At 36.9% G+C, this 11,756-nt stretch overlaps 1 protein-coding gene across 1 annotated transcript in view; it reads right to left on the minus strand.

The window, feature by feature from the left end:
- The window catches only part of LOC122261845 (uncharacterized), a 9,430-nt gene extending 1,225 nt beyond the window's left edge, over positions 1–8,205 (minus strand). The window contains exons 1-3 of the mRNA XM_043029648.2: positions 7,882–8,205; positions 4,624–4,754; positions 2,059–2,131 (exon numbers count right to left, since the gene is read on the minus strand). Of these exons, the coding sequence (XP_042885582.2) occupies positions 2,059–2,131; positions 4,624–4,754; positions 7,882–8,166 (489 nt within the window). The 5' untranslated portion in view covers positions 8,167–8,205. The remainder of the gene's footprint in view (positions 1–2,058; positions 2,132–4,623; positions 4,755–7,881) is intronic.
- Positions 8,206–11,756: the final 3,551 nt, after the last annotated feature.

An 11,756-nucleotide genomic window follows, 5' to 3' on the forward strand; every position in this document is an offset into this window, starting at 1 on the left:
ACAAAGGACTGTAACTTCAAATATAATTAGTAAGGAATTTTGAAATAATTAAAAATTATGGCATTAGACTAACATCAATTCACTTATTAATTTCCCCTTTCAAATTTAAAATATACACAGTTATATTACTACCCTGCTAACAGTAGCAACACTCAAGCAATGCTTACCCTTTCTTTTATTTCTGTTTCTTCCTAAATGTTTTATATAAGTATGGCTTGGTATATGAAATGGTAAATGTGATTGGTATAAGTTGAACCAAAGCCTAACTACCCATGAATATGCTATTAGTCTATCTTGAAATCACTTGGCCTATAATGTCAACTACAAACACTTTATCCTTTGTCCAACAAACATTGCTCGTCTGAGTCCCTGGCTATGAAGCTAGTGATACAGTAATGATACACTTGTCATTTATTTATGTGAGTGCAATATATATTCCAATTTATAATCAGAAATTACAAGAAAAAAAGTGCTCCTGAAGCAGTCATGAGACAGATTTTCACATTCCCTGTGGATAGTAGAATGTATTTTTACCTTTCATGTATCTCTAAAGTCATCATCACAAGGAGATACCTTTGTCCACAGAAAGCACGTATCACATCTTTTCACACACAAATATAAGTCCATTTTTTCTACTAGCAGGCTACAAGGTGAGAGAACTCTCTTATGAACATCATTTTAATCAACAAGTGTAGGGACTTCTATGAGTGGACACCAGGCCCTTTCTGAACTTTTTTAACCTGTTAATGATGGGTGACAAGATACCACGTCAAGGGGTTCCAGGGCAGATATTTCGTTGTGGCTATCCTCCTGGCCGGAGCGCCGGGTGATCGGGTGTACAGCGCTCGGCCACGGCCAGTGCGGGCGAGAATCCCGAGGCGTTAGGCTTATGCCTTAGAAATATCCTGGCATTTCGACCATTTAGAGCCAAAATAGCCCCATCGTCAATGGGTTAAACAAATGCGGAGGTTTACATATGGGTGCACTATCCAATAGGAGAAAGAAAAGGAGTTTATCAATTTAGTGCAAGAACTTAGACAATCACCAAGTATACAATGACTTCTTCAGGATGACCAAAGATATCTTCCAGAAATTACTGCAGTTGTACAGGCCTTTCACATGCAAGGCAGTTCAGATATGGGAAATTGTTTACAAAGATTAATCATTCTGATAACATCATCTTTGCATCTGTCTTGAACGAATTTCCTTCCAAAATAGACAAACTTGTCTATTATCCCTTACAGACCATTTCTCAATGTGGAAAGTCAGGTCATATATTGCATCATCTGGATGAGTAACTTGCATCTTTTATCTTGACGTATCCTGTCATCATATAACCTATCTGACTCTTTGCAACAATGTATGGTAAAATGACAACTCCTCCATGGAGACTTATGCATTACCTGAATTTTTGTCTTTCAATTCAACCAACACCCTCAAAGAATCAAAAATGTATTGGTTGGAGTCATAAATTTTCTTTAGAAATATTGACTTTCAAAAAATCCAAATGTAGAGAATTCCCTACTTCTTTCTGGTGGAGAAATAAAGGTAGAATTCCACAAGGTACAAATTCTAAAATAACACTATCTCAATCCATACAAGTATACCAAGAAAATCAAAGAATCACTAAAACTCAGGCATCAAGTTATATTTTCTAACATAGGAGAAAGAAGGAAATATGTAATTATTTGAACATATTACACCTACATCAACTAACAAGACATGAAGTGCTAAATAACAGGTATAACATAAATATTAGAGTATAGAATATAAATCAATAACTCATTACATAGAGAAAATGTTCTAGACCATCCAGAAAGAAAGAAAGAAAGAAAGAAAGAAAGAAAGAAAGAAAGAAAGAAAGAAAGAAAGAAGAAGAAGAAGAAGAAGAAAAAGAAGAAGAGGAAAGAAGAAAGAAGAAGAAAAGACTAAGAAGAGAAGAAGAAAAAGAAGAAGAAGAAGAAGAAGAAGAAAAAAAAAAAAAAAAAAAAAAAAAAAAAAAAAAAAAAAAAAAATCCTCACTTAGTTTTACACATGAAAGGATAATAGGTAACTTACCTGTTTGCTCTTTTTCATCACTTTCAGACCATTTACACGAATCTTGCTATCATAAAATGCTGCCTCCACTTTACTGAAAAAAGAAAAAAAAAGGAAGAATAAGAAATTCTTTTGTTTATCTTACCATGGTTAACCATCTATAGATGTGATTTCTATTATTTTCTAGAATCATGGTATAATATGAGTCTATATATATGATATATTAAATAAACAATACTTATTAGCATTAGGTATGATGCCCTAGCTACAAAAGTGAAGGAATATATAGCTTATATTTTGGACAAACCAACGAACAAAAAATGCAGTGAGAAAGTAATCTGGCTCTACAAAACAAAAGGGTTGAGGAGGAGGCTGAAGCTGGGAATAAGGAATCACTGTTCACTTTCAGAAAAAATGTAGGGAAAAGATTAGGAAAAAATAATTCAAACCATTGTATATTTAGTCTGAGAGAGAATAGGGGGTAGGAGAGAGAGAGAAAGAAAGGGAGAGAGCTAAATTCAAATATAGAATGTTAAAAGAAATAAAGGTGGGATTTAAATATTTTAAGAACAGGTTGTCACTAACAACAGGTTCTCTCACTACCACAGTCTCTAGCAGCAAACCATGCTGGCTGGCCCAACATAAGCACAAAGGTTGATCCTTTGGTTGCCACATGCTATAGTCTAGCAAGTGAAATTATAAATTTTAGTTATTTTCCCAACTTTAAAAAAATGTCAAAATAATAGTTAAACCATAATTAATATTGAGCAGACTGTATACAGCAATTGTTTGTCTCCAACCCATATTAGGCTCCACCCAATGTCAAATCTGGCTTTAGTTGTGTTTTTAACTATTGAAAATCCAGTAACTGATCTATGAGGGGTCTACCAAAATAAATTATAAACAAAAGATGTCCATGGGGAAATAAGACTGAGAACCCCTGATTTAACCCATTGATAGCAGATAGCATGACTTGCTGTCAAGGCAGAACCGGTCGTAAACGCGGATGGCACCGTGCCATATAGCTTAAACCTGCCACATGACTATATACATATTTTATTAAAACTGCAGCTAATGGGTTAAGCTAACAGCTGATTCTCAGGATTAATGAAATCCCAAGAACAGGTTCTTACGAACTGGTGCGAACCAGCTGAATCCCATTACTGCTTATAATAGTAATAATAAATAAAGCAGTAAAAGTAAGAGAGAAAAACTACTGTACATATAAAAACAGGGATAACACAAATATTAGTAATATAAGAAATGCATGTCATGTGCAGTGACCTCAATGAATTTAGGATCAGCCTAATATTCAGATTGTAAGTGTTTTTTAACTGCCCTCTTAAAATTATATATATTAGGTTTGTCTTTTAAACCTGTTGGTATCTGATTGTACTGTGATAACTTGGGTATGTTTGAGATTGTGATGAGAGTGTGTGTGGGAGATAAAGGAAATCTGGTGGCTTGTGCTATATGTGTTATAATTATTGATTGATGGAGAAGGAAAGGGAGGGAGGGAGGGAGAAAGGGAGGGAGGGAGGGAGGGAGGGAGGGAGGGAGGGAGGGAGTGAGAGAGGGAGAGAGGGAAAGAGGGAGATAAAGGTGGTGAGTTGCTCTATGTAAAGTTATTATAAAGATATCATTATGGTTGTCACTTTAAGAGTTAACATATAATATTTTTACCCTACATTTTTTGTATGATGTACTTGGGTATATAATTATGTTATATAATCACTGCCAAAAGGTCTTTGAAACAGTCCTGCCTCTCTATCTGTCCTACACTCCAACAGAGAGAGTGAAGGTGAAGGTGCTACAAAGTGTAATACTGGAGCATACCACAATGTTCATACTCCTGAGTAAATAAGTCTAAACAATGACATGATTACATCCTGGTTAGAAAGGGGACATAAAAAAACATAGGCTGGGACAAATAACATTGAAGTTCTCAGGTTTCATTTATCTTTTTCTAGATCAAGTAATATAATGGGGTTTTAATCTCTATCTTCAAAAAAAAAACTGACTCTTCATACAAGAGTGGATCCAATACATAACTTTCCTACTTTTGCCTGCTGTGTTTTCATCTACAATAAAGTAGCTATTTGGTGATGGTTGTTCAAAGTAAGTTGCTCAAAGTTGCTAATAGGTGATGGGTTGTTCAAAATTGCTAAGGAGTGTTGGGTTGTTCAAACTTACTATAAGGTTGGGAGTTGTTTTAAAATAAGCAGTACAATCTAATAGGTTATATCTGTAATCAGTGAAAGGAAATTTGATCTTCATTTCTAAATTACATTCCTACGAAGAAAATCCAATAATAAAGATTATTTTTCATAAGCGTACATGCTGCCAGAAATTCTCTAGTTATCTTATAATAATTAAAATAATTGTAAGCTGGTGACAGAAACATATAAATTGATGCACAAGGGTTCTTTTCTACTAAATGATAAGTAAATCAGCACTTAAATACACACATAGAAAGATCATCCTAACATATGTTACCAGTCCAGAGACAATCAAAGGATATCAGATATATCCCACAGAAGTTAACACAAAATGTTCCTTAATTACAACAAACAAGTGAGAGCCTACTTGCGTGACATGTTGAGCCCAGCTTTGAGGATGGCGTCCAGTCTCAAAGATGGGACATTCACTCTTATATCACGGAAGTCTGCTGCTGACTCTAGCTCGCCTTCCTCGTCTGACTCTTCATCATCTGAAAACTAGGAAAATTAAGAACTAACATTGGTATTTCATTTCAAAAGATATGGTAGGAGCTGATGACACTGACTGAAAGAATGTAACTTGTAGAACATAAACATATCCACATTATACATAACACACTCAGTTGGTTCAGTTTTGGAAGAAGAAGAAGAAAAAAAAAAAATATATATATATAATAATAATAATAATAATCTTTCATCAACCATTTGACATCAGGCTCTCATATTCTTACAAGATTATTTTTTTATTCACAATCAATAAATAATCAAATCTTTAGGTTAGACTGGGCTTTAGGGACCTCAATATTTTTTCACTTGGTCCTAAGTTATAAAGACCTTCAAAACATAAATTAACCCTGCACGGGTGTTACTTTAATTAATGGTATTGATTATCATTATATCATACTGCTGCATAACCTGAATGTCCAAAATATAAAATCTTTAGACAATATACATCCATTATTATCTGATCATATAGTTTGTATACTTATCCAAGTAACCAATAATGTAATGTAAACTATTCACCTGCAATGCTAAAATCACTGCAATCATATACCTAAATAACACATGTTTTTGTCTTAATGACTTGGAAATGCATGAATAACATTGAGGTACTGAGCATAAACAGCAGTAGTAGTATCTAAAAAACAAAACAAAACAAACTCTCTTTCTCTCTACAGGAAAAACTGAACTATTCCATAAAATGTTTTATCTACTTCATACTTCATAGGGGATTTAACCCGTTCACACCGGGGCGATTCCGGCTCTGAATGGTTGTAATGCCAGGCATAAGCCTAATGCCTCGAGATTCTTGGGCGCATAAGCCGCGAACCTGGGCTGCCCGCTCGCTCACCCCGAGCGCTGGTCTTGCCCAGATATCTCGTCACCAGCGCCTGATGCAAAATGGGTTAAGAACAGACATGCATTCTTTTGGAGGCATTCTTGGCATATTCAGACAAGTTTGTGGGACACTAAACAAGATATTTTTATTGACAGACTTCCTAGTTACAAGGAAAACTTTTAAAAGCTTGGAACATCTTTGCTTAAATCATATATGCTGAGTCTAAAATATTTCACCTTTGATCCACATCCTTCTATGAATCAAATGGAATTTTTGCAGTAAAAAAGAGAGAAAGAGAGAAAAAGAGAAAAACAAAGCTTTCCCAATAAATTTTGAGCTGGATATAGTATTGTGAAGACATGTCAGTGCAGGTGGTATTGGTTCGGGTACAGGTTATACATTGACGATGCTGGATACACACTGATGAAGTATCAAAAAGGTTTATTGTCAAATAAGGGTCCAGCACAAGCAGAAGAGATGTTGAAGATGTTTGTTGCCCTTTTTGCTGCAGTGCTGTTATGTGCAAAGGCATGCATTATTGCTGTGAACACGGTATGACATGCAAGTGAATTACTGTAAAGAAACTGCATCTTTTACCTTTTTATTAAACAGTTAACAGAAATATGGTGCAACTAAGGTAAATTTGTGGCATATATCACTGGAATGGATTCATATATCATCCTACAATTTCCCAGGTCTACTTCATGTCCTTCACTACAAAAAGGGTTCTCACATTATGGGGGGGGGGGGGGGATTGCAGAGTAAATCACAATACATGAGTAGCAGAGGGCAAGAGGAAGCTATAGGTACCACTATTGAAATATTGGTAAATTTTCCGAACAACGCCGCGTTACGAAATACCACAAAAGTGGTATCGATGGATTCCTCTCAACCTCTACTATTCATATATAGTGAAATTAATGAGCGCTTGCACCCCTGAAGCCCACATTCTGGGTCCCTATAGTAGGGGAGGGCATGAAGTAGATCAGGGAAAATGCGGGGTAAAATGTTATGAAATACCATAAAAATGGTATCGATGGATTCCTCTCAACCTCTACTGTTCATATATAGTAGAAATCATGCGCGATTCCACCTCTGGACCCCACAATCTGGGTCTCTTTTTTTAAGGCACTTCGTGCTACCTCGTCCTACTTCGGGGCATATTTCGCTTGCAAAATCTTAACCCAATGACCTACCTAACTTTGCCTAGTTTTGAATTAATCCCTAGCCAAGGGGGGGCTTCGCCCCCTTCTGGACCCCCCCTTTTTAGGGCACTTCGTGCAACATACCTTGGGCAAGATACCCCGAAACCACCATCCTCGCCCTGAAATTCAAACATGGCTGTGTTTACGTATTTACGGCTAGTGACAAGCTGTGGACTGGAAACCCCCAATGAATTACCTGCACGTGCTGTTCTGTTCTCTCGATAGATGGCGCAATTTTCCCCATTGTTTACAGTATAATTATAGAGTGCCCTCTATTGAGTGGTCACGTCATCATCGGTCCTAGTTTCCTATCCTGAGGAATATATGAGACGAAGACTCAGTTGCCGTCATCATGGCGCAGTGTAAGGTTTATTCGTGGTCGCGGCATTTTCATCTACAGGACTAATTACGCATCATAAGTATCACGAAGTGCCCTGAATAGGGGAGATCCACAGGGGGGCGTAGCTCCCTCTTCGCAAAGGCTGACTTCAAAACTAGGCAAAGTGAGGTAGGTAGTTGGGTTAAGGTCTTCATGATACCGAAGTAGCACGAGGTAGCACGAAGGGGGGGGGCGAAGCCCCCCCTTGGCTAGGGCAAACTTCAAACCTAAGCAAAGTTAGGTAGGTAATTGGTCAAGATTTTGCATACGAAATATGGCCGGAATTCATATTTTACCCCGCATTTTCCCTGATCTGCTTCATGCTCTACCCTACTATCAGGACCCAGATTGTGGGCTCCAGGGGTGCAAGCGCTCATTAATTTCACTATATATGAATAGTAGAGGTTGAGAGGAATCCATCGATACCACTTTTGTGGTATTTAGCGACGCGGCGTTGTTCGGAAAATTTACCGAAATATTTAGTAATACAGTACTATTAAAAATATTTACTGGAGATGATCCCTTTTATCACACCAAAGTACAGGTCTTCCCTCCCTTGACTGTATAATTCTGCAATATCTCTAACACAGACAAAAAAAAAGGCAAAAGCTACTGCTCGGCAGGATGGCCAGCCAAACCTGGATGCCCTATTCCATTTTTTGAGGACACCGAGCACTCAACATGTCGCCATCATGCACTCACATTTTGGCTTCGGTTCTTATTCCTGTTCGACCTGCTGGACTTGTGGCGAGAGAGGAAAGCCAAGCTGCTGCTGCCAGTGTGACCTTGTACTCGGGTCATTCCCTGCTCCAAGCCGAAGTGCCTCGGCCAGGACCCCGTTGCGAAGATCCCGAAGGAGGCGCTGGAGAGGGACCTGGACGGGGGACAGGCCAGACGTGGCGGCCTATGCAAGCTGTTCTTGAGGGTTTGACGACTCAGAGGTGGGAGTCTCGCCCAGCAGATGAGGTGGTTGCACAGCTTCCACATCTTGCCCGAGGTTTCTTTCAACTGTGTTGTTGTTCGTCTTCCCACTCTCAAGGCTCGGCAGATCGTGGCATAGAAAATTATATATTTTTCAGGGTGACTCAACTAAAAGTTATGAGCCACGTTGACTGCTGGTCTGCAATATACCACTCCAGAGAAGTGTACTTGAAGCACCATAATACATAGGCTAAAAGCTTGGTATTTGTGCATTATCTGTAATTATTATTATTATTATTATTTTAGTGATGATCATAACTTGGAGTGTGGCCGTTAGTGTACCCATTTATAAACGTTCCTTTCTCCAAACATATCGGTCTTCTGGTCTTCTCACTGCTTCAGTCCACGTTTGTTGGGGTCTTCCTTTCTGTCTAGTACCATCAACCACTCAATGCATAACAGCTTTACATAGTTCGCCTTGATTACCAGCTACATGGGCAAACTATTATAACTTCCTTATACCAAAGAGTCGATCAAGTTTTCGACAATACATTTTTTTTGCGAACATATTCATTCAGATTTTCCTTCCAGGATATCTGCAAGATTCTTCGAAAGTATTTCATATCCAATGCCTCTATTCGTTTCTCCATTTTCATACCGAGGGTCCATGTCTCGCATCCATGTCTGTTGATATCATATGTGGCTCTGAGAGGTTTTACTTTGACTCTAATAGATACTTTCTATCATTATATATTTTATCAAGTCTTGTTAGAGCACTTGTTGCCTCTGTAATTCGAGCTATTACTTTTGTTGATGTACCATCTTCAGCATAGAGTATACAGAAATCGGTTGACCTTTCATCTAACCAGATAATGGCACTAAAGTGACAGGTGTCTTGCACAAGCTTCTGGTATAATTGCCTTAATGACCGAATTATTGCTAACCCACAACGCACTGTTTAGTATAAAAAGAAAGAAAGAAAGACTGTGAACTGTTACTGCTTGTTTTGTCTTTGTTCACTTAATCTTGTCTTACTGCTTGGGTCTCTATTAGTCCTGTAAACAATGATAATAAAATTATATGAGTAATAGCCACTGCAACACTATCAACAATGATAATGATAACACAATGACAATTCTATTGCAAAAGATAATGGCTATACTATAAATATCAATACTTAAAATAATTATTGTGATTATAAATATAATAATCAGGTGAATATTCGGCTCCTATTCTTCTTAAGAAAATAGTTTTTTGCGAATGTTTTGGTATGATTGGAAAACATCTGATCCTCATATCTTGTGCAATCGAGTGGTCTCTTAAAATTGCCCTTCCTTAGAGACAAAAAAAAGAAAAAAAAGAAAAAGAAAGAAGAATTAAGGGAATGAAAAAACAAACAAACAACTATTTAACCTACACGAGACTGTAAGCCCTCGATTACTAATTCAGGAAGGGTAGAGTGCCTGGGGACAAGAATGATTAGAAGAATGGCCGGGGACGATACCACATGGTGTAAGGTAAAAATTGAAAGGTAATAATAGTCCGGTCATATTCATATTGGCCAGTAATAATAATGATACTAATGATGATGATCTTGGCAATGATGATGATGTCACAGCCAGAATCAGAAAGGAAGGAATATTACACAAGGGATGTTCCCTGTAATATTAAAGTTGGAACAGACATAGCAGTCAGTGCGGCCTCGCAAGGGAAGCTTTGAAATCTTCCATAGATCCAGGCGGAGGATTATAGCCGCTAAGACTCTGGTATGAAGGGCAAGGGTCCTACAGCTTTTTTGCGGACAAGAGGCTTTCCTTGTGACGTAACGCTGACCAGGTAAGACAAGGGCAGAGGCACCCTGGGCATGAATAGGAGTGCCAGTTAAGGCCTGTAATCCGAGTTGCGTAGAGGTGCGTCAGCCTTCGGTAGCTTATCGTACCAGAGTTAAGATACATCGTTACTAAATAAGTCTGAACTCAGATAATTTGTGATTATATCTATCATTATCACTATATTCATACTTTCGTGGATCTAGGGTGTGAGACCAAGGAAGCTTTATCACAACCAACCTGTAAGTAGTTTCTAAGTAAAGGGATAAGAAAATGACTGTGTTTCAAACGCCACACAAGTTTCCTAACTGTGTAGGATGTCTAACGTAATGACACCAACGCCATACATTACCAGGAAGAAACTACAACTTTACTTAAGAGGTTAATATGTTTACCCTGTTTGTAAGGATGTGATTGGAGTCAAAGTGAAATATCTTTATTACATACACCAGTATAGATAATATAAACAGAATAACCTTATTATGGTAAATTGTTTAAATTCATTGCACACAAAGATCATAAGGGGGAAAAATCTCCAAAGTGTGGGTATACCGAAAAAATATATAATAGTAGTAATATTCTCCTGTTTTTGATACTAACATTAACTAATAACAATGATAACAATAACAATAACAATAATAATGATAATGGTAATAATAATGATAATAATAATAATAATGATAATGCTAATGGTGATAAAAGGATGATAATAATAATAATGATAACGATAACAACAATAAGAATAATAATTATGATAATAACAACAACAATTATAATAATGATAATGCAAATAACGATAATAATAACCACAATGACAATAATACTATAAGAAAGATAATAATAATGATAACAACAACAGCAGAAGCAGGAACAATATTCAGATGATACCTGTTCTCGCGTGTGGCAGCAATTGCAATACTACAGGAGGCAGGAAAGCCCGGAACGAGACTCAGAATACATAATAGTCATACCTCCCACTGATCATAACTTTGGTACTCGGCTTACAAATAGTTGATGTGTTGTGTGAATCTTAAATCTTGCATATCTGCTTTAGTCAGATGTCTAAATTATGTAGAAATCCGATATCACAGATAATTCCATGAGATTATGTTCTCTTGTGTTAGATTCATATGGATACGCAGTTAGAAATACGTGGCAGAAAAAAAGGAGTAACACGTACAAAGAGAAAGTAAGATAACCCTTTAATTAAATATGCATCAAATATTATAATTACGGTACATATGCCCTGCAAAAATAACCAAACACAAAGGAGGGTAACCCTTTAATAAGCATCAAATATCATAATTACGATACACATGCCCAGCAAAAATAACCAAACACAAAGGAAGGTAACCCTTTAATAATCATCAAATATCATAATTACATCACATATGCCCTGCAAACATAACCAAACACAAAGGAAGGTAACCCTTTAATAAACATCAAATATTATAATTACGTTACATATCCTATGCTCCACAAATAACCCGTCTCATTCTGGCTAGAACATATCTTATGGTGCAATAGCATGGCAGGCTGTCTTGTGCAACCTCTAGTGCTACTTATGAGCTCTATCGTTTGCTATGCCAATTAGCTATTTTCTATGTAACTGGACATATTGTAGAAAGGATGATAATGGTGTTAGTTATAATGGTGGCAATGGTAATGGTAGCCTTACTGCTTTTAATGGTAGTAATGAAATAGTAATTAGATAGTAAGAAATAAAAATGATTACAATTATGGTTGTATCACAACAGGATGCCGACTATGACAATAGTTATGATAAGAACTATATCAATATTGATAATCATAACAATAATGATAGTA

Source organism: Penaeus japonicus, unplaced genomic scaffold (assembly GCF_977035675.1).
Source record: "Penaeus japonicus unplaced genomic scaffold, GWHDUDI00000001_assembly GWHDUDI00000011, whole genome shotgun sequence".
NCBI classification, from domain to species: Eukaryota; Metazoa; Arthropoda; class Malacostraca; order Decapoda; family Penaeidae; genus Penaeus; species Penaeus japonicus.